The 24,064-nt window shown below is 38.0% G+C and overlaps 1 protein-coding gene across 1 annotated transcript in view; it reads left to right on the forward strand.

Moving 5' to 3' along the window:
* WWC2 (WW and C2 domain containing 2) overlaps positions 1–23,998 on the forward strand; it is a 94,572-nt gene extending 70,574 nt beyond the window's left edge. Inside the window, exons 13-23 of the mRNA XM_053975854.1 lie at positions 316–396; positions 480–566; positions 3,674–3,866; positions 5,452–5,622; positions 6,415–6,527; positions 7,526–7,724; positions 9,703–9,867; positions 12,383–12,475; positions 13,560–13,802; positions 19,244–19,371; positions 21,290–23,998. Coding sequence (XP_053831829.1) covers positions 316–396; positions 480–566; positions 3,674–3,866; positions 5,452–5,622; positions 6,415–6,527; positions 7,526–7,724; positions 9,703–9,867; positions 12,383–12,475; positions 13,560–13,802; positions 19,244–19,371; positions 21,290–21,356 — 1,540 coding nt within the window. The 3' untranslated portion in view covers positions 21,357–23,998. The remainder of the gene's footprint in view (positions 1–315; positions 397–479; positions 567–3,673; positions 3,867–5,451; positions 5,623–6,414; positions 6,528–7,525; positions 7,725–9,702; positions 9,868–12,382; positions 12,476–13,559; positions 13,803–19,243; positions 19,372–21,289) is intronic.
* The last annotated feature ends 66 nt before the right edge of the window (positions 23,999–24,064 follow it).

Here is a 24,064-nt window from a genome sequence, read left to right on the forward strand (position 1 = left end):
TTGCCGTTATTTTTTGACCAGACAACTTCTATAGGATTCTTCATACTAGTTTATATGGTATTGCCTGTAATCTTCAGTAATCAGCCTCAGGCCTTTCCAAATCATTGCTGCAGTTGTCAAACTATTCCAGCAGCAACTGTCCCTAAAACAAGCACTGCTCATGCGTTGGCTCTGAAATTCTTCTTTGGAGTGAATGCTGTAATTAAATCATCATGTTTAGGAGAATGGATATATGTTCTGTGCATGCATATCTTAATAATTGCTGAAAGCTAACTATAATTTTCCAAAATTTGAGTATTTGCCTGGTTTTCCTAGACCAAATGAAACTGAGGACACTGTATATAGTGAAGATGATGCAACAACTCTAGAGGCTGCTCAGGTACAAATAGGACTCAGGTGAGTGACCAGCAAAGGGAATATTTCTGTTGATCCATAAATGTGAATAGTAAACTTCCCTTGTGTTGTCCTTTCTTTAACAGATATGACCACAGCAATTCAAGCTTCGTGATAATCATAGTACGCCTTAGAAACCTTCCAGCGTTTCCTGTCCCCCTTGGCTCTAAGGTGTAAGTCAAACAATCACTGAGAAGTAGTGTTGAAATATAAGAGTATAATAATAAATTCTCAAAATTCTCTAAAGGAATCAGTTAATTTATGGCTTAAGAAAACTGAAATATGTACAAAACTTGTTGTAGTATTTAGCATTGTAATATTTATGTAATGTAGTATTTAGTATTTGCATATTCCAGCAATGCTACAAGAACAAGATGTTATCAGGAAATTTGCACATTCCACTAAACTGGAATAAAAAGGATTTTAAAATGGTGTTTTATCTACTGCTTCTAAACATTCCAGCTTTGTGAGTGCAAAACAGCTGTGCTATAGTTACTAACACCATTCTTTTGATACTTTGGCATCCTTTCAGCTCAGATTGTTGTCTTTTTACATTTATGTGTCTTTTAGACGTAAAATGGTATTTAAAGTAGTATTTGTCTTTTAAGTGAGCTTTTAAAAGAAAGGGGTAATTTGATAAATTGCAAGTGGACAAGCACAGTCACATTGACATACACCATCCCTAACAACTAGAGCTTGGGGGTCTGTTAAGAATTAGTTCTTGAGTCAAATTGGACCAACATGCAAAGTCTAAAAGTAAATTACAGTTTAAATCATAGGTAGAAAATGAACAGAAAAGCCTGAATATGTTACCACTGAGTTTCTAATCCAAAATTATCATCTGTATAAATAAGTACAGGTTGCCTTGGGGACACTTGAGCAAGCTTTTTGTGACAGATTCTAAGACTGCCTTAACCTGTTGAAAAGCTTAATAAGATTGGAGTAGGATATAATCGTTCCTTAAAAAATTTGGTTTTCTTGCTGGTTCTTTTTCCTTTGTATCCCATTGCCTTAAATTTGATTGGCAGATAAATAGGAAGCCACTGGATATGGAAAGGATGCATTAAGGATAGAGCCTGGGTGCTTGCTGGATTTTTCTGTTTGTTTTTTGTTAATAAGAAATAGTTGTTCTACTAATATCCTTCCTTCTCTGAACTAGTCTTTCTCTGCTGACCTTCCAAGTCCACTAACATTTAGCACAAGAAAACAGAAAAACTACAGAAGAATAAATTGACACAAGTGAGGGGAAAAGTAAATAATGTAGAACGGCAAAAAGATGGTCAGTAACACAAAGGTAGGTCAGAGCAGGCATCTTTTCAGGAATTAAAGTGTGAAGTTATAATTAATAGTCAAGAAGTCCTGTCCTGCTACTGCTAAAAGAGATTTGATGAAATTAAAGGTACACAAAATAAGGAGGAAGAAGGGGCAGGGTAAAGGCAGGACCTTGAAAATAGCATTTTTTTTCTGCCACTTGGACTTGAGTGCATATATGTATAATCTGTACAGACACATACAATAATAAAAATTGGGTCTGGAAAAAGATGCTGCATTATAGCTGCATTTCCTAGAACATCAGTTCAATAAATTAGTACTTTACTGAACCTTTACACATGGGAGAATAGATTTGACATGAGATGTTGCTGATACTGTAACTCACTTTTAGCCTAGATAGAGCACAGTTGAAGAGTTACTGTGTCAGGGTCACATCTTCATCAGTTGAGAAGTCATAGGTTTGTCACAGTAAAATCTGATTCATCAATTGACTCTTTAAGTTTATTAATTAAAATGGAAGTGACCACTCCTGTACAAAAAAGTGAGAGAACAATTTCTTTCACTTTGTTTATCCTTCATTTGGCTGATGCCAATAAATTGGCAAACATTTATTACAAGAAAGTTCCAATACACCACCTTTTAAACATACTTTTGATACACTTTATCTTCTATTCCTACATTTTTTATAAATGTTTTTAATTGCTTAGTCTGTTAAAATGGCTGTTTTCAGTAGACTGCCAGTTGCTCACCTACAGTTATATGAATACAGCAGCAGCATTACTGGAGTTACAATATGGTACCACTTCACCTCAGGACTGGCATGTCAAAATGTTGGATACCTGCTATCCAAGCTATACATGTGAACCAAACAACCTAGATTTGCTCTTTATTCTAAGAAGTTTGGCATAACTGGGAAATAAAGTCTGTGCCCAAATTCAAGTAAAAAAATCATGTTTCTCACAGACCTAATTTGTTTTAACTAATGTAAAATTCAATTTTTAATAAAATTAACAAAACTATATATGAAGTTAGAAAATATAGTAGTAGTACTATAAATTTTGAGAGAAAAAGTATTTTTCAGAATTATTTACATTGACCCACTCTTTCTTCTTGTTTTAGCCAGCTTCATTGCATTCTATTTTCCAGTGAATGCCATTTATCTTTAAAGGCAGTACCAGAAACAGACTAATAGATAGGCACAGAAAAAAATGGAAAACTATTACTAGGCTCATTTGTGTGTATGAGAAACTGTGCAATAGGTAAATAGCACATACAAATTGCATTAAAAATGTCTTTACTGTGTCAATCTGCTGCTAAAGTGAGACCTGCAAGTTAGCTAGTACAACTTTTATCCACATAATATCCATTCCTACTGGTTGTATGAAATAAACACAGTCTTGTAATGATTTCAAGTTACTCTCTGTGCTTCAGTTTAGGCTTGCAAGATGCATTCTTCCAAGTTTCACTTAATATGTTATGAATTGATCTTAAGCAGCTATGGCTTAAGCAGCTTATGATCTTAAGCAGCTATTTTCTTCCTTGCTTTCTGTAGTTTCCTGCTTTCTTTGGAAATTTTGTTTGATTTGTTTCCTTAAAAGATTAAAAGACATCACTGCTTTTCAGTGCTGCTTGCATTAGTCTAAGAATTTAATTTTTACATCCACTCCAGTTCTTCTCATTTTTTAAAATTAACATTAAGGACATGTTTCTTCCCACCTGTGACATGATCTTCATTGTTTACAGTACTAAACTTGGATAGAGTCAGAAACTGCTACCTCTCTTGCTGCAACTACCTTACCAGGCACACAAATTCCTTCTTGGGAAATGTTTCTGCTAGGGACAAGAAGAGTTCTTCACTCATCTTTGTCACCTCTTTTCCATTCCACTGATAAGTTACCGTCCCATTTTGTTGCTATGCAGTCCTTAAGTTGATGGGGCGAACTTCTCTCATGCATCACCAGCAAGTGCCAGTTTAAACAGAGTAAAGATTTTGTTTTGTTTCTGGCAGGTATATCAGAGTAGCAGTCCTTCCATCCTCCACTGATATCAGCTGTCTGTTCCGCACTAAAGTTCATCCTGCCATGGAAACCATTTTATTCAACGAGATATTCAGAGTAGCCATTTCTCAAGTAGCACTGCTACAGAAGACACTGAGAGTAGATGTTTGTGCTGTCAGTAGAAGTCATCGGGAAGAATGCTTGGTATGCAGTTTTATTTCTGGTGCTTTTTTGGCATGCATTTGTTTACAGTGTCCCCTCTTATTTTGATGGTCAAGGCTGCTAAAATTCCACAGCACTTGGAGACAAAGTCTGAAGCATAACTGAGTTGTTGCTATAGTACCTAGAATACTGCCTCTCTCTGAAACTTCGGGTACAGAATCTAATCCTGTATGGAAGGTGTTTTGATAATTCTAACACTACTTTAACCCTTTAATTACAGATTGATATTCCATCTTTGCCATTTTGTACATAAACCCCCTATGAACTTCAGTGCAACATTATTTAAATGCTAGATTTTGAATTAAAAACTGAAGAAGAGCCACAGTAAAATAAAACAGGAGCAAACCCTCATTATCACCACTTGTCACAAAGAACAAACTAAATTACATTTTGGACGTTATTTTAGATTATATGATGGACACCTTTTTGGTCTTTATGATCTGTTGAATTAAAAAAGCATGACATTTATAGATCAGCCCATTGGAAGCTGTCACTTTAAATGTTGTTAATTGTAGTCATCACTGAATCAGTGATGCTTCATTTACTTTTAAATTGCTTTTGCATGGTCTGGTACAACTCAACTCTAGTTTTTCACCATGAGGGATTTTAGTAGCACAGTGAGATTTTTTTCATTTGCTACACACTGAAGAGTTGCTGGAATCTGCTGGGGTTCATCAGCTCTGACTACAGTGAAACAGCCTCACTTTCAGAATGTAGAAGTTAACTTAATTCCTGAGGAGTGTGTTGGCCTTTTCAGTATGTAAGAGTTTTTCCCTGAGGAAAGCGAAGGGCAACAGAACAAAAATGTAACCTCAGGCAGGATACAAAGGTGAAGAAAGGACTCAGCAATAACAAAAAACCCCAACGAAGACAAGGGTTATTCCAAAGATCAAATGAAAGAGTTGGGAGTACCATCCCCAGCAGAATGCCCTGGACAACAGGACCAGAGTCTTGGCAAGAGCTATGTGTGCAGCCCAGTAGCTGTGGAGATAATATGCTTTGCCAAAGAACAGAGGATTTTAATCTCCAAGGCACAGCCCAAACATGAGTACTTCAGAAGTTTTCCCAAAGTACCAACTCAGTGGATGCCAGCGCTTGTCCAAATGAAAGGGTTTCTTAATCTCTTTTACTGGCTTTTCATCTTCTTCCCTGGTTAGAGCAAGCAAGGTCATCCATTATTTGCCATATGCATGGGACAGCTGAAAAATCATGTGACACTTGCTGTCCCACGAGCTGGTGCTGCACAGGTTTTCATTACTGAATGCTCTAGAGCAGGTGTGTGCAATACTGTGGTATGGTGTGGGGTGTGCGTGTGAGGAGACATTTCTACAGACTGAAATTAGAGATGTCAGAATGGACAATATGAAGGACATTTCCATGTACTTATATTTGTCTATTTTAACTGGAACTGGAGGGAAATAGAAAACTGTACAGTTAAAAAGGGAATTAAGGTACTTGGCAAATCTTGGCTGCCTGTTTTCTTGATGAGAACAGTAGAATGTTTTGTAGGAAACAGAACAAATTTAAATAATTTTTTTTCTCTTTTCCCTTTTCTTATTTTGTACAGGCTGGGATTCAGATCAGCCTGGCAGATTTATCACTTTCTGAGGAGACCTATACTCTGTGGTACAACCTGTTGCCTTGCAAGCAAAGTCCTGGCAAAAAGCCCAAGGAACAAAATGACGAATACATGTTACTGTTAAGCAAGCAATCACAGTCATTGGACTCACTGGACTTGGTGAGTGATGAATTGGCTATTACTATGATAGCAAGAAAAAAGCCAGAGACTAATTGTGCCAGTGCATTGTAGTTATTTGAATGTGTGAACTGCCATCCCTGAAGGTCCAAGGCCCTGTTTTGCAGGCACTTTTGTCTAGAGTGACTTCGTGTGAGTAGGGGCTATACGGGGTCTCAGATGGGAATGGGGATATGGCAGATGCTTTTTACTGGATACAAGATTGCACTTCCAATTTGAAACCCTTCAGCTATGTTTCTTTTTAGAAAAAATGTTATTGAAGAGCTTCCTTAAGTGTGGCATTTATTTTCATATCCATACATTAAAAATTGCTATTTATTAACTATCTGAATCTGCATACTCAAAGCCATTGCATTGAGCATGCTGTTTATGCAAAACATACTAACTCTTCTGGTTAAATAAGCTTTTCTGCTTTAATCCCTTCTTAAGACAACTGCATAGAAAATGTAACTTTGAAAAGTACCCTTTTTTCACCTAAGAACATTACAAGTGTGAGAGGGAAGATGAGAAAATACATTGAAGGATGACAGGAGTATATTTGATTACATTGTAATTTTAAAACCAATTGTTTTTCATTGAGATTTACTCCGTACAAAAGTAATCATTATATGTACTATAAACTGACAATTCAAACCCCTTATCCTTGTGATCTGGGGGTCATTGTGTCTGCTGACATCAGGGAGCAGTAGGGTAATGCAGTTCTTGCAAGAGTTGTTATTTTCCTACCTGTTATGTATCATTCAACTCTGGTTTTATCTTTTTCCTTGTGGGCAGGATGCTGTGTCAGCTCTGCTGGAGAGGACATCTGCTGAGCTGGAAGCAGTAGAACAAGAGCTGGCAGAAGATGAGGAGAAGGAACAGGAGCAAAGGGCCTCTGAGGAAGACTGGTAAAGACACTTTTCCTCCCTCACTGTTCATGCCTGAATGATTCAGCTCATTCTTCCTCTTCTTAGACAAACAAAAGGGCTGTACTTTTGGAGATCATAGTTTCATAGAATGGTATGGGTTGGAAGGGATCTTTAAAGATCATCCAGTCAATACTGCTGCCATGGGCAGGGACACTTTCCACTAGACCAGGCTGGTCAACACCCCATCCAACCTGGCCTTGAAAATTTCCAAGGACAGGACATCTATGGCTTTCTCTGGACAACCTGTTCCAGTGCCTCATCACCACTGGAATTGGAGTAAAGTCTTGTTCTCTTGTATGGTCAATTTATTCACATTCTTTTAGGTTTACAGTCTCTTGGCTGTTCTATGAACTCCTACTACCAATGCTCCTCCATTCCATGTACATTTTCCTGTGCAACCACCTGGGTTGTGAAGCCACTAGAAGTGTAGCAAAGAATCAAATATTATAGTTGCATTAACTCTAACAGGCAAGCAGTTAGATTTGAAAAGAGAGCTGCTGTCTGATAAAGTCAGTGTGGGTGTACTTCCATTGATGGTCTTATTTTTGAAGAAACCGTGAGCTTTCCCAAGAAACAGATTTCTTGCTAAATTACTATTTGAGTTCTGTTATACTGCAATTTCTTAGCTGCAATGTAGAAGAAAATACATGCTTTACTGGGGGAAAAGGGGGAGTGGCTTTTTGTTTTATGAACTTATAATGAAAGTCCTTCAACATTATCAACATTACAGGTATTGAATATAGTGCAGTGCTGTCATAACGACCTTGAGGGTGAACTGTAGTAGTGCTGGGTTTTGCTGGAGGCAGCAATGAAGCAGGCCTACACATGAACTTAATAGAAGCATTTGGGTGATAGTTGTTTTCCCTTTCAGGAAAATGCATGCCTTACACATTAGTGCAGGTCTGGGCTTTCTGGTATCTTTCTCTGGTGAGCTTTTTCAGTTTCATAATAAGCCTGGGCTACTTCTGTTCATACAGGCTAGAGATGCTTGCAGAGGCCTGTGATGAAATTGTGGATGAAGAGGAAGATGGCATTAAGCTGGAAGTAGGAGGTGACTGTAATGATGACATGGGGTTACTCATGGATGCACAAGAAATGAATGAAGACGAAGACAAGAACAGAGAGAACAGTGATGAGGCCCAGGAAAGCCAGCAGGCTGGTGTAGTTCTAACACTGGTGAATATCTTAAAATTCACATTCCTGCAATATCTTACTATGTCAAAAATTCTATTTCTGAGCAATTACTATGGAAGTCTGCTGCACCTATGCATTTACAATTTGCTGTAGCCTTTGTCAGTAGCATTTGTCAGTATGTATGTGTAACAAAATTGGTGTGGTCACTTCTGAACTATGAAGAGGACATTGGACAGACATGCTAAGCAGGACTTCTAAGTCCTGGACAATTAACCAAGACTCCATATCTTCACTTTTTTTGTTGCATATGGAGGATGTTCAAAATACAAGAGTATTTCAGTAGCTTCAGCTTGTGCATATTTAAAATGTTTCTGCACATCTGTTTCATTGTTTCCTTTTCTTTTTTTCTGATTCATCTGCTAAACACGGAAAAACACATGACAAGGGTCAAGATCTTTAAGCCAATGCAGGGATTTCCTTTTTTTTTTTTTTCCCCTAATTTTTGGGCAAGAAATACAAGAACTGTCTTAGCAGAAAAATGGACAAAATATTAATGAACAGAAAATTCCAAAATATGTATTAAAGCTGTGTATACTTCTGAACAATTGAGGGTACTGTTGTACCCACACACTGCATAAAGCAAATTCTAATTCCATGTTCTTGGTCACTGTTGTTTTTTAAATTATATTCCACTTTCCTGAAAGCACTTTTAGCAAATGTTTAGTAAACATATCCCTGATGTGGTAGCACACTCTCAGAAATAAAATTTTTAGAATCTTTCTGCATCTTAATAAAAACACTGTTGCATGTTTTAAACCCACAAGTTCTATAAAACAGCAGAAGTAAAAAGACAAAGAGTGAAATCTCATTCCTTCAACTTCGTGACAATACAAAAGTTTAACATCTCAGTGGACTTGCTGGAAACTGTAATTAACTTCCAATTAATGTGGCAAGATGCCAAATGAGCTAAGGCTGTGGTATTAAAAGGACTGACAGTCTGCTGGGTAGCAAGTAAATATAGATCAAAGCCCTAATTCAGCAAGGGGAGATGCCAAGGACGACATGTGAAGGTTAGACACGCACCCAAGTGCTTTGCTAAGCCTGGGCTGGGTGGACCCAGACAATGAGTGAAAGACAGCAGTCTCCATTGCAGAGCCAGACACAGCATAGATCTCTGTATGCCACATGCTCTCGGGGTTGCTGTTGTGCTATTTAGGTGACAATTTATCACCTGCACTGTTAAAACCATGAACCTCATTAAATTATCTAAGTTGAAGAGAAAGTCCCATTGCTCATCAGTTACAGTGAATGTTCCAGCTGCTGCAGAGCTTGGTCTAGCCCAGCAGCCAGGATGATTGCAGCATGGAAGTAAGCACAGGCTGTGCCACCCACGGGGATGGGGCCACTTGAGGCTCCCTCTGGCACATGTGGGACAACTCTAGTAGGCAGCAGGCTGTGCTGAGGGACAGCAGCCAGCAGTGTCTTTTCCCTGGGTTCACAAGGCTGGTGAAGCTCTGGAGATTGCATAAAACAGCCCCGCTGCTGAGGCTTGGGGATGTATGGCAGTACGTCTGAAAGTAATTTTCCCAGCTGCCCCCTTTCAGTGTGCACAGGCACCACTTCTGGCATGGCAGAACCTTGCTCTTCTGCAACTACCAAACAAAATAAATATAAATGTGCAACAATCATAATGTCTGCAAATGGCAAAGCAAAACATTACTTGCACTGTGTTTGCATCAAGCCGTCTGCCAAGCAGCAAAGGCCTTTCTGCAAAAGCTTTGGCTTTGCTGGCTACAAAGAGTATCTTCAAAGCCTCTCCACACACTCTTAAGCCTCTTGGGAATTTTGCATTTCTTTACTTAGGGTAGCTTCTCTGTAAATGCACAGTGCTTTTTGCCACTGGTCTGTTTCCATTCACCATAAGGTAATGAGAATGCTTGTGAAGTCTGAAGGCACAGAAACTATGTAGGGGCATGTGTCTGGTTATAGTAAGTCTTATCCATTAAATTCCTTTTCATAGGTTGATAAAGAGACTAACACTGAGGAATTGGTTAAAGAGAACACAGCAGTCCGACCCAAGGACAGAGCCAGCTGGAGCTCCAGACAGCATCCCTTTGTCAGGAACAGCATGATAGTGCGCTCCCAAACCTTCTCTCCAGGCGAGCGGAACCAATACATCTGCAGGGTAAGAGGAAAGACACTTGGAATGAAAAGCTATTAACCAAAGAGCCATTTAACTTCTTGGGAATGAAGCATTAATGACACTGAGTCATGTACTGATTTTCCCTGCAAGAGGCAGAGCCTGTGCTTTCTCTAGAGTCCTTCCCTATCTGAGCTGATGTATAGTAGAATTGACTTTCAGCAGAGTTGCATACTCTTGCAAAACACCTCTGCTAGGGCAAAAATACATCCTATTGGAGAGAAATAACAAAATGCCTGTGCTGGCTCTCTGCAAAAAGTGTTTCCCTGCACGTCAGCAACTCCAGGTCTCTCGCAGCAAAACAATTTGTTACAACATGAAATAGAATTCACTGTAAAATGCCATTGCATTACCATATTTTAATAATGCAACCATTTAAGGGTAACAGTGTGGAAAAAGCGCAGTCATCAATTTTGAATCTTTCTTTGTATCTCAACTGGTTTTAAACCTAGGCAGCCCAAATCCTGCTGTAATTGCATCTTTGAAAGATGTGCAAGCACTGCCTCAGGGCTGGGTTTTAAACATGGCTTTGGCAGCTAAGTTCTCCAGTCTCTCTAGATCTACAGTAGCATGGAAAAAGAAAAAAATACTTAAATTGTAAGTCTTGCTGCTGCTAAACTAACTATGAAAATCATATGTTTAAAGATTTAAGCCTGGACTACCAGCTCTATAGATTTTAATTACAGATACCCTAGAATAGGCAGTTTATTTTTTATCTTTAGTTTCTACAGGTTATTCATACAAGTATGTTTTGGTTTTTTTTTAAAGTAAGACTTATGCTTTAATTCCCCAGTTAAGTTAGAGGCATTTGCCTTAATCATTTGGGAACATTAATGTTCATCATTTCTCTGTGATTCTTAATGGCCTAAAAAAAATCTTTAGTCAATACATACATACTTAAATAACTATTCCATATACCCTCCAGAATGAAATATAGTAGATTGTTTTCTAACAATCTTTACATAATATGGATACATTATTGGCTGAATTCAGAAGCTAGCCTTCATCTTAGTTCCTGTGCTGGAATTTAATTCCCAAATGGAAATTGGTAGTATTGGCAAAAAAATATCACCTTAGCCTGCTGCCTATGTAGGTCTTCAACACAAAGTAAAACTAGTTGTTTTAGTAACTTAGCATAAACTTCGGAGATTTTTGCATCTGGAAAAGCATTGGGCTTTTGTAGCTTTGAGCACTGCTACATACCTGCTGCCAAGAGCCAGAATCAAAAAAAAAACTTACCTTGAATAAGCCATTCTGTTTCTCATTGTGTGTGGTATTGCCTGGAAGCAAAGTACCCTGTGAAAAGAACATGTTTGCAGATATATTGTTTACAGTGTCAAACACTTGTTGCCCACTGCTGGGGGCTCCAGAGTGGGCACTGTAGCTGCATCCAAGTTCACAAAGAGGGCTGAAGAGCTGGGGTCTCCCCAGTCCCAGTCCCCAGCTTGTACGACAAGCAAATCCAGCCTTCCTTGAATTATGCTGCTGAATGAGAGGAAAGCACCTGTTGGATACACTCTGGTGAAGTGCCAGCTGCTCTCTAATCAGAAGAGATGGTCTGCCTTTAAGAGAGAGCACCTCTGATGTTGCAGGAAACAGAGAGATCTTTGAGGCCTAATGGACAGAACCAAAGTCTGTTGGTGCTTTAGAAAATGTCCCTCGAAAAGTGCCTAAAGAATATTAGTGACAATGACTGCCTCTCTGTATCAAGCAGTGAGCTCCCAGTAATGGCTCATGGTGAAAAGACAGATTGTCTCCCAAGAGGTGTACTTTGTATTGCAAGTGGTTGTATTTCTGACCCCCAGCTCCCAGTCAGCCCTGTGTAAGCACACTTTAGGGCCCTGCCTTTGCTTACTGAAATGTTAGCAGAATGATTCCTTTGCTTATCCTTTCCTGAAGAGTTGAAATACATATTCTGCAGAGAGATGCTTCTGACCACCTGTTGATGCTGATACACCTAACAATCATTCTGCACTGATGTGTATGAAATAATGCATACGAATAATAAAGTTATGAAGAAGCTACTGCCGAGCTGTGGCACATCATTTAAGAAGCAAGAAGTGCTTCTGAAGGAAGCTGTAGGCACACCTTTGCTTGTTACAATTAACAACAATACAAAAATACCACCTGCTGGACAGGTGCATGTCTACAGTAATTTACCTTCCCTGTAGTAAATTTGTTAAAAGCCTGCCCCAGGTAAGTGAAATCCATAGTTTGTATCTTCAACCAGACAATGATTTGTCAGTACTTAATAACCATAGTTACCTTCCTTGCATTCCTGAAGAGTCTTACTATTCATTCAGTAAGATCAATGGTTGTCTTGCTGTAGGATTATAATTTTAGAGTAGGTGCTTTTTCTAGTTGCAAACTTGTTAACGTCATGCTAAGAATATGACCTACATGTATATGGAGGCTTGAGGTTCCCTGACTGGCCCTACCAGTGCAGGTGTATTTGCATATGAAGGTGCTTTATGTCTGTTTGTTGTGTGCATTTTGGCAGTTGAACCGCAGCGACAGCGACAGCTCCACGCTAGCCAAGAAGTCTCTCTTTGTGCGAAACGCCACAGAACGACGGAGCCTGAGAGTTAAACGGGTATGTGCTGTGTTACCTGCGTGGTTTAAAATGAAGTTGGGGGACACTGGGAATACCAAATGACATAAAGGATATGCTTTATTTCAAGTATTTCAGCAAAAGGAACCACAAGTACCACAATTCTGTCCTGTAGTTTCATGTTGAAATATCAACATTGGTCTAAGTCCAATGTCAGGTCCCCTCCAACAAAGCCTGTGTTGTTTTAGTCGTGGCTTGAAGCCAGCAGCAAGATGCTGATGCTCAGCATCATGGCATTTCTTGCTGAACTTGAGTTACTGTCAAAGGGATCTGTGTTAAAGAACGTGACACAAGGTGGCCTATGCTGCACAAAAGTCAACACCAGCAATGTACATCTTGAGTAAATTTTGGTGAAGATTTCAAGGATTTAGATGCCCTTTTAAAGGGAATTGACGCTCCACCAAAAGTATTCAAGTAGCAAAAGGATTGAAGGACAAGAGAGTAAGATTCTCTGGCATGAAATTCATTCTTACATGAATTTAGAGAGTTATATTTTAATCTTAATTGTAACTAGAAAAATTATCCATTGGAAGCTTTGTTACCAGGAAGCAGTATACATTTTGCATAAGAAAGAAAAGTCTGGGATACTGAATAGTGCAAGGTGGCTTCTCCTGCCTGACTTACTTAGCAAAAAGTCATTGTGAAAGGACAGTAAATAAAGTGAAATATGTCGAAGAAGTGCATGTTTACAGAGTTTGTAACATTATGTGTTTGGTTAGGCCTTGAAAAAGCAAATATTTACAAAAATAAATAATGTAGTTAACATCTCTGGGGAATTCCGTGTAGCGTTGTGTCTCTCAGCAGTGTCACCCCAGGGATCAGAACAGGTTTTTTGTTTTTAACATTAAATGTATCATTGTGCACTTGGTTGGAGCATTTATTTTTAGCTAGTGACTAAAGAAAAATTCCAGGATAGGTGAATTTTTTTACTTCAGAAAAAAAGACTGGTAAACGTGCCCCCCCCCCCCCCCCAGAATATTTGAGCTTTTCTGACTGCAGTATGTCAAACTCTCCAGCAGCCTCTCTAGGTATTAATTTTTACTGTTCTGTTTCCCAAACAACTCAGCCTGTTTGCCAGCCCATCATGCGAAGAGCTGCGCAAGAGTGCCCCGTGCGCACTTCCCTGGACTTGGAGCTGGACCTCCAGGTGTCACGCACAAGGCAGAATCGTCTGAATGACGAGCTCCAGGCCTTGAGGGACCTCAAACAAAAGCTTGAGGAAGTGAAAGGTAGAGGAGAGGCAGACCTTCCTCTGTGTGTGCTAGAGGATGAACGTTTCCAGAAACTCTTGAAACAAGCTGAAAAACAGGTATGAGCAGCATTCACATATGTGTGAGTAAGTATGCCCCTACCTTTGATATAAATTTGTTAAAGAATTTGCTCAATGATGTTAAAAGGTTTTTACAGAAGATCACATTTAACTAATTATATCTCTGAATTACATAGTGTAAATTGTTTCTTTATTGATTAGTAGTGCAACATTAAACATAGAATTTGAGGTAACATCTTCCTAGTGCCCTCTAAATACTTTGATAAGTCACATTAGAACTCTATTATTTGGAGTAATAGTTATGGTTGGTGTAGTAAAATAGCATTTACTTAAAACTTAATTTAGAATTCACATCCCAGCCATGCTTTTACAGACTTGCATGTGCTTTCTGTCCCTCAGCCTCAGTTGCTTTGCAGTCAGAATTTGTAGCCAGAAGATGCTTGTAACAGGAAGAAGGAGGAATTGCTACTACTTAGAGTGATTGGACCATGGAGAAAAGGCAGTGGCTTATTTCTTCATGCAGGACATACTTGTTCTAATTTTGGCAAAGGAAAGCCAAATTTTGTTCTCTATTTGATGGTCTCTCAAACAGTACAAGTATATATGCACTGCCATAAGGCAGTGGGATGCTCCCACATGATTAAAAGACAAGAAACAGGATAGAAGAATGAGATTCAACAGTGAGAAATTGGAACATGGAAAATTCCAACAAGATACATAAATAAGTTAGATGTTGTGGGGTTTTTATTATGTTTTTTTGGGAGGATGTTTGGTTTTTTAAATAGTTATGGAGATCATCAACTGGAATAGGGCCCTGGAGAAGTTGTTAGAGGAGTTAAAAATTCAGCCAAGTAAGTAAAGTAAAACTAACCCACCCAACCTGCACAGTTGGAGGTATTCTAAATCTTAACTGGTCAAGACCCTGACTACTCAGCTCTGGCATCATCTACTGTGAACAGGAGGTTGGAGTAGACACCTTCTGGAGCCCCCTTCCCATCCAAGTCAGTCAGTGTACATCATATCAATGAGGGGAGGTTGTGAGTGACTGCCAGGAGGGATCTGTGCTCCTTAGCTCTTTATGGTTGATAGAGACTATTGTTTTGATAGGTTATTCAGAGTTGTAAAAATTGAATGTTTTAACAAGGTGCAGAGGCCCTCCTCATGTGTAAGCAATAGTTGTTGGTTCTGTTATTTCAGTTTTTTAAAAGCTAAATGTCAGTAAGTAGCGTTGTGTAGATGGGGAAAGGATGATCCTAATATTTACATTTACAAAGCTTAGCTTTTTGTTAGGAATGAGGTACTCCACATATAAGAGACAAAATATAAACAAAAACATCACAGGATCAGCAGATGTCAAAAAGCAAATAAGACAGGAATTTGCTAACAAAAATACTTGGAACAAAACATATCATTACCTTAAGGTCTAAATATTATTATGCCTGTACCATAAACATAGTTCATTTTTGGTTTCCCTTTTCAAAGTGAATGATAAAATTACAGAGAGTCAACAAGGATGGTCAAGAGAGGAAACAACTTCTATGTATGGAACAGCTAAGTAGCTACAACTGAAGTCCATGCAACCATGAGTGAGGTAGAAGAGAGCAATTAATCATGGTCTTGTATTCTCCAAGAAGTAGAAAATTGAACAGATGGCAAGTTAAATGCAAGCAAACGTAGCATGACATTCAGAAACTGTAAAAATATTTTCAATAAAACATTGAGTGCTGCAAGTTTGCATAGGTTCAAAAAAATAATCAATTTATGGATTGGCTAAATTCATAGTAGAAAAATGCATGTAATGGCACCACATATTTCAAGAAGTCCTTGACTGATACCTTAGGAAATTAAATTTCTCCCCAGCATGCTCTCCCAGTTCTACATTTATGTCCTGTTGTGTCTTCTGGTCCCTCTTTTGGCATCTATTGTTGGTTATAGTTAGTGCAGTACTAAAACAGTAGCAGAGTTTAGGGTTAACATTGATGAGTGTTCTGAAAAACACTGGACAAAATGGCAGAAGATAGTGCAGTGTTTAAACTTCGTGTAGCTGTATTGGTTTTTACCATGTGAATTCATTATATTAATTTGATCCAAGCTTTAACCCATAGAAATAGTAACTTATAGAAAAGAAGCACAGCTAAGTTTATGTGGAATTTCATCGTTTTTTTTTTTAATATTGGATGCAGGATAGAAATTATATTTTCTGAGTATTTAATTTAAAACTACTACCATTCTAAAACTGTTCCCTCTAGAATAGAGTGTGCCTCTGCAACATTTCATATTATGAATCCTTTGGATTTGTGCTTTATTTCAGCTAGCTCTTCCAGGGCAGGGGGTAGGTTTGTCACATTTTGTATGGCTGGTGTCAGTGATCAACACTGTTACACACACTGGTGAGAAAAAAGGGTATTAATACACATTCCTAAAATATATGCAGGCAGTAGCACAGCACTTAAGTCCTCCTTCCCCAGGTAAAAGTCAGAACAATGATCACAGTCGCTCCACCTCTTTGAAGAGTGCTTACAAAGTGTCTAGAAATATTTCTACCCTTAAAATCATTGCAGCCTTCCCCTGTGGAGCAAAACAACCCTGAGAGTGCTGTACTGTGTTGTCAGTGTTTCCCCTTGGGTTAGCAAAACACAGCAGCCTAGAGAACATTGTCATAGATTATTTCTTAGATCCTGCAGGCATTATAATGGCACAGACTAATGCAGCAGCTGGAAACGCCAGAGAAATTGAGAGTCTCAAGTGAAAAATGAAACTGCAGATGTGGGGGATGCTAAAAATCAGTGGGTGCTTGCTAGCACACAGTTAGTTACTCTGCTTGAAGCCAGATCCACAGACTCCATACCTTCCCTCTCATTGCTTCCACACCTTCCTAACTGCAACAAGCATGTAATGCCCACTAATACCTGCAGATCAGAAAGCAGAGATAATTCTGTGCACCAGAAGAATTTTCTCTTGTTTAGATTGGATGTTTGTGAGAAATCATACAGTGTTTCAAAGTTTGAGTCTTAAATCCTCATACAAGTAAGTTTTCGGACACCTAGTGTCCTCCGAAGTACTACTGCTGTTTATATCCAAAAAAGATTCCTGTAAATATCTTCTTTATTTCTTTTTAGTACATAATTTATATTGAGGTAATATGTAACTATGTCATTAATTCCAATAAGTTTGTCCTTGTCCCAGTGATTTGGTATTTAGCACAGTTAATTTTTCTTTGGATTCAGTTTTTTCTATACAAAACCCATGGAAGAACAAGACAGGAAATAGCATTTCAGCTCTAATTTTGATAGTGTTTCTTCTTTGTCATCTTAAACTAACTTAAGCTTAAGCTAAGCCCAGATAGAGAGATTCCTATCTGACACTTACATTTGGTAGATATGTATCATGAATGAGTGTTTTCAGGTCACTTAAAGAATCTGAGATCATGCTGTTGCCAGGGTTGGGGGGTACATCACCACAAAATGTGCCAGATTTTGGGACTTATTGAATGCCTGGCCCTTGTATTAGTGTGATTTTCTATATTTTATATAAAGCACTCAAAAAACATAGTGTAAATATAAACCTGGTCATGTACATACCTTCTCATATGCATATTACTAGAGACATTGGGCTGAAATCCAGGTTTCTCTTAGAGCATCCTGAAAAAATTAATGGATTTAAAAATGAAAAAGGAATACATGGTAATAGAGAGTATGAAATACAGGTCATCTATGCCCTTAAACCTGAAATGCAGTAATCACAAGAATCTCATGTATAGTTAGGGAAAGAATAAAATTAGAAAATTTTGAAATATTGTATGTTTAGTGCTTTGATGGTAAATATTAATTAGGGGACTTAGTAAAACATATGGCCAGTGACATACGTAAAATTAATTAAGACATTACGAATTGTAGATTGCAAATTTATGTTCACTAACTCATAAAGGAAACAATATTTATAGATTAATTTAATTTTAAAATCATAGCTATTTTGGAGTTGGAGATTGAAGAAGTTAACAGCAGTACAAGCTGACTGGATTTTGAGTGAGTTTTTGAAAGGGTGGTTCTCTTTCATGTAAAACACTTTCATATAGAAACCAGAGTGCGTTTCAACAGACAGAGGGTACCACTATCCTGCTGTGAGCAGCTTTCTTATAACTACCCAGTATGAAACTGATAGTATGGACTAGCTCTTTTGAATTAGTTGGTTTTGTTGTTTAGGAGTCTTCTGGGTTGAATTCAGAACTGGGATGTGAACTTCTAAGTCACAAATTAGCTTTGAATGCTGTTTCAGGCTTGCAAATGTATTTTAATTTGAGGTAATGAACAGCATTTTCAAGTCTCTGAAGATCAAAAATGAAAGTCTCTACAACTTCATAGCTGTTTAAGAATGTGAACTGCTTCTATTGAAATTTGATGGCTAATAAAATTCAAAATACAATAAATAACATTTGTCTGACAGCCTCTGCAGTCTAGAAAAGCACTGTCCACACCATGCACCCCACATGTGATGTGGACGACAATGCATTTGTTACAGAACTCACCTGTGTATGAACAGGAATAATTTCTAAGAATTTCAGGTGACTGCCCACCTAAAAAGAGTCACTGTTCAAATTACTGGATATTCAGAAACCCTTGATAAAGTTTTTAAAGCCAAAGCACAGCTATTGATCGCAGTTTTTTTGCTAAAATGGTGGATGGCATAGCTGCAGCTGTCCTGTTGATGCTTAGTAAAGACATAAGTAATAGAGCTGGCAGTACTGAGGTACAGAAATTCAGTCACTTACTGTGGCATATGTAGCTGCTCAGCAGTGCTCACGAAAGACCTTCGATCTCTTGTTACCATTGGTGTTCTGTTCACTTGCCTTGGCTTTTTACACCTCTACAATGCAAATGAAAGAAGTGAGTCTCGTGCAAAATGGGTACTATGTCATGAATAAAGGCACAAAAGTTCATGTTCCATGCTAACACGGTCAACAAAACCTGAAAATATATTTTGAGAGCACACCTACCCTATTTTTTCTGTCAGTCACTTTAGAGTAGGTATAGGCAACTTTCCTGAGAGCTTTTGTCAGGAAATAAAAGTATTTTATATGGGAAGAGAATCAGTGGCTCGCAGTTCTAAAAAGATGCTTGGATAGACATGTGTTCATACAATGTTAGGTATTGTTTAACTACAGCTCTAAGAAATACCAGAATTTACAAAACCTAGTAGCCACCTGTGATGGCATGGAATTTGCTCTATTGATTTTTTAGGAAAAGCCCCATTAGCTTATTTCACAGCCATGGCTTAGGCTTGTGATGCCAGTCTTTTATCTTGCTGTCCTGTTACACAGGGATTATCATAGATTCATTTAGGCTGGAAAAGACCTTTAATATCATTGAGCCCAATAGTACTGACACTGCCAAGTGTTTTCCTCGACACAGAAGCATCTCTCACTTCTTTGAAACAGGTAGTTGTTCATTATCAGCAAAATACAGTTGTTTTTCTTGGTACAGGCAGAACAGTCAAAAGAAGAGCAGAAACAAGGTTTAAGTGCTGAGAAATTGATGAGGAAAGCTTCTAAGGATGTGTGCCGGCTACGGGAGCAGAGCCAGAAAGTGCCACTGCAGGTGCAGTCATTCAGGTATGGCCTATTCTGCTTTTCATGCTCTTTTTTATGTAGTGAAGTAACATGAACTGTTCCTAGGTATAAACAGACATGTTCTGTAGTATTAGTAAAAAGTCCACAAGGCTTTGACTTGCCAGAAACATCACAGATTTCTAGCATGGCTCTAAGTTGGAGTTTCAGAGGGCCAGGCCTCGGTGACCTGCTCATGTGACAGTTCAGAGGGTGGTGAAGGAACTGAGTGGAGTGTCACACCCCTGTGTGACATCTGCTGTAGGCAGGCACGTGTGTGACTCTTGCTGTAGCTTACCTCACCCACAGCAGGTTGACAGTGGGCTTTAAGTCATGGAAGCTCTTCCAGTGATGGCAAGGGCCTGAAACAAATCACCACTCAAGGAGAAGCAGGACAGGATACAGCTCATCAGGAAACTCATTAGCCACTACTTGTGCCTTGCTCAAGACTTAGTATTTAAGAAAGATCTTGAATCCCTCCTCTGTTTTGTTTCCCTTGTCTTTTTGGTTGTGAAGCAACCGATTGCTGAAACAATTAATGAAGTGTTCTTGCTTAGCATAAGACAGAATGAACACTATTTATCTTAAACCATAATTCTCACTGGTCTAAATTGCTAAAAGACTGGCCAGTAAGTGACAGGGTTTGCAGCCTGGAGGCTACACTTCTATATAAAAAAGTTATTTTTGGTTTGTTTTGTCAATTACCACACATTTTTAAAGTTTGAATTTTAGATTCCTTTATAGGAAATTTAAGTCAGCTGCTGTGACTTTCTTCTCCTTTTTTTTAGCCTTCTTTTGTGGGCAGGTGGAGAAATCCATAAGAAAGCAGGGGCCTCTGAGGCAGCATGTATTGCAAACCATAGCTGTAGGTGATGCAGAATCAAAGCAAGAGAGAAAGGAAGGGGGTTCCTCAGCTAAGATGTGTTACAACTGAGTTATTTATCTTCAGTTTGAAATTCAGAGCATCCTGAAGATTTCACTTTTTGTGTATGTCTTGAGAAAGGGTTTTGATCAGTGCTGGTCATTTAAGAGTCATCGCAGACAGACTGCTGCCTAAGTCTACAAGAACGTGTAATAGTGCCTAAAACCCCGTTCATGGTATCAAAAGGCTCTATTCTCCTTTATTTTCTAGTCACCACACAATTAGGAAGAGAAAGCCAATTTAGGTTGATTTTGCTCTCTGAGCTACTGAGCTCTGAGCTCATGGGAGCTCAAGCTTCTCCAGTGGAAAACATGGTTTAGTCTTCTGGATAAATACTTACCTCTGGAGGCTGAATTGTGCATGCCCTGCTAGTTGGACTTGTTACAGTGCTGTGGACTCAGACTAATCACAGAGAGACATTTTTAAAGCTCTCAAGAAGAATGACTCTTCTGAGCTTTAATTTTTAAGCCCCCAGTACTTCTCTTCTGCTTTCTAGTCTGCTGCTAGGCAACCCTGTGTAAACTTGTTATGCTTCAGTAATGTCTCGGTTCATAGGTGACAGAAATGGTAACAGCACAGGGGAAGTAACTGGAGAATGGGTTGACAATTCTGCTTCTCTGAGTCTTGCCCAGACACGACTGTTCCCCCCTTGGCCTTTTCCCATGTCAGGATAAAATGATTTATTTTACCTTCTCAACCCCCTACTGAAAATATCATCATTGAAAATTCAGTGACTGGAACAATATTTCAGTCTTATCATTGCAATTATTAATGAAATACTGGTATTTTTTCTCTTTCAAAATTGGAACTGCTTTTTACATAAATCTGCATAAGAAGGTAATTTTGTCAGAGTGCCACATTTGTTGTAAATAAATTTTCTGTGTATTTTCCAAACCTGTGTTTTAAAGAACTGTGCCCTAATATTAGCAACTCTGCAGCAGATGACACTGGAATCATGCCACAAATGGTAAAAAAATCTCTTGTTTTCTTTTCTAATTTCAGGGAGAAGATAGCATACTTCACAAGAGCAAAGATCAGTATACCAGCCCTTCCAGCTGATGATGTATAATTATGCATTTTCATTGAAGTGTTTTTTCCACTTGTTCATCTCTTTTCAGATGAGCTTTGTAGTTCCAGTGATGTGCTTTCAAAGATCTTCTATTTAACATTCACTATTGATATGTTTATTTGTAAAATATAGTGAACTGAATTGTTGCAAGCTTAAAATATGACAAAAAACCCCAACAAACAGAAAACCAAAGTAGATTAATTTTGGTATACTGATGCTGATTTTGTACAGTTTGTGTGTGTTGCATCTGTGTTTTTATTTTGTAAAGATGGAACAAAGGAACAAAGGCAGTACTGAGCATGTATCCTGTTGAACTGCACTGTGTTGAGAAAATTATGTTCAACAGACAATTATCTTTTCACTATTTTCATGTGAGCAGACTGTGAAAATGGCTGTTCTGCCATGCAATACTTTTGTACAAGAGTGTAACTTTTATAGTTTAAAGTTAACCACAAGCATAAGCTCCTTTCCAAAACATCCAGGCTGCCTCATAACAGCTGCTGATTAGATTCATCATCCACGATGTAATTTTGTTTCTGAAAATAAATTTCTTCTGGTTTTGTTTTTTAATACTTTGTAGGAAGACACAGAGTTCAGAATTTAGTTTTGTGAATGTACAGTACTTTAACCTGCACTAAAAGGTTTCTTGCATCTGCGGGAGAGTGAGAAAGGCAAGGCAGACAAGTAACCCTAAAAACTTACTTTGAGACTACCAAAAGGGGCAGCTGCTTTCTGAACAGGATGAATCAAATTCATAATACTACCATTGAAATTGGAATAGTTATACCCACTGTGCTCTTAAAACAGAGAGTTTTTCTCTGTTAATTGTTTGCTAATTAGCAGAGAATTAACAGGGGGCTGTCTGATTGCAAGCTAGGAATACATGAAGGACTGTGCTAGGTTTACAGATCTGAAGATGCATCATGAAAGTATTTATACCAGAAAAAAAAATCTCTGACATGCTAACTTAGATAACAGAAGTCCTGTTGGTAAGGTAAACCCTTTTCTGAAAAAGCTCCTTATTAGAAGTCTGCATGAATTTTGGTACAAAAAAATAATAATTTTTAAAATACACAATTGACCCTGTATGCAGTTGGGAGTGCACATGTTTAATGAATAGATGTGAACAGCTTGTTTCAAATATGGCTTACATGCTTCTTCCTAGCAGGCTGCTTCATCAGAAGGCAATTTGGATGCCTTCTGTTAGAAGTTCAGAACATTGGATGTAGGTGTTCAAGCAGTCCTGTCTTGGTAAAGCAGTTGAGGTCATCTTCTGTGGATACTGTGTAAGTAGGTGAACATTGCAGAGAACAGAAATATTTCATTTTCTACTTAGTATGTTGCACTCAAATGTATTTCATTCACTGGCTACAGTTTTCTTCCCCAAGCAACAAGCCACATTGCATGAACTTCATCTTTCAGAAATGTTATAATTACTTGCTGAGCAAATGGAAACAATATAACCACAATATGGTAGCAGCTGTCTTAGATTCAAAGTGACAATTCTGTAATGACAGGTCTGTGTAACACCCAAGGGTTTTCTTATGCACAGATACATCAGTTCACTGAAATATAAAGCCAAACATGCTATTTTAAGCAAGATGACTGATTGAACATCCTTTATGAATGCCCCATTTGTTTTTTGTGTCTTGGGTTTGAGATAACATTCATGTTTGAAAGGTCAATTTAAAAAAATCTGGAATTATTTAATGCAGAGGTAAAATGAAGGTTGACAGTTTCAACTTCTCAATTTGATTATATAAGGTATATGTTTGTAGAATGATGTTTAGAGGTCTACTTTATGATTTTTCTTTTATTTATTTACAGTCTTATTTATGTTATGTTTAATATAGTTCAGTTCTGGCCATGAAAGTATTTGTCATTAAGGATGCTATTGTGAAAAATACTTAGACGTGTTTAAATTCTTGCCCAGTTAGCTGGTTTTTCTCAAATGTTGAATAATTTTCCAAAAGAAAGTATTACTATCTGATTTGTAAGCATAAGGTGAAGTCAAATCTTAAGTATTGCTGGCTTCAGCTTACAAAACTCCTTTAAAAATTAGAGACAGACATATTCATGCTTTTCATTTTCCAGTCTGGTAAAGTTGAACATATTTACAGGCAGCTTTTAACAATTCTGGGTTTGGAGTTCGGGGGTTTTTTACTAATTCAGTGTGTCACACTTGAAACATTCAATAGAATAAGCTAAAATATTACATACAAATAAACTCCCATCAGTGTAAAGTGATAAATACTACTCTTGAAGTGAAATTTACCCTGCACAGCAGGGTATAACGAATGTAATTAGTTGTATTGCCAGGTACCAATGTCAGTGCAGTTGAATATATCAAAACGTAAATATTTCTGGTACAAGAATATTTAGCCAAATGAGCAAAGTTTAGCAGAAATTGTAAGAGAACACAAATAATTTTAAGATTATTTTTCTTTTTACTATTGCTATGTTTATACTGTATTAAATATCAAATGCTCAGGACTGAACTAAATATTTAATCAGGTTATATTCTGAATGTGTTTCTGTTCTAATTTTGTCTGCAAGGGTATGCAAGTACATTACATAGATTAACTTGTCTCTGCACTTTTCATGTGTTTCAGTGATTGGAAAATACATTTTTTAACAAAGTTCTTTTCTAGACCAGTGTTTTATTTATTTCTTTTATTGCTCTTCTATCTCTCTGTATGGTCTTTGCA

This window comes from Vidua macroura, chromosome 4 (assembly GCF_024509145.1).
Source record: "Vidua macroura isolate BioBank_ID:100142 chromosome 4, ASM2450914v1, whole genome shotgun sequence".
NCBI classification, from domain to species: Eukaryota; Metazoa; Chordata; class Aves; order Passeriformes; family Viduidae; genus Vidua; species Vidua macroura.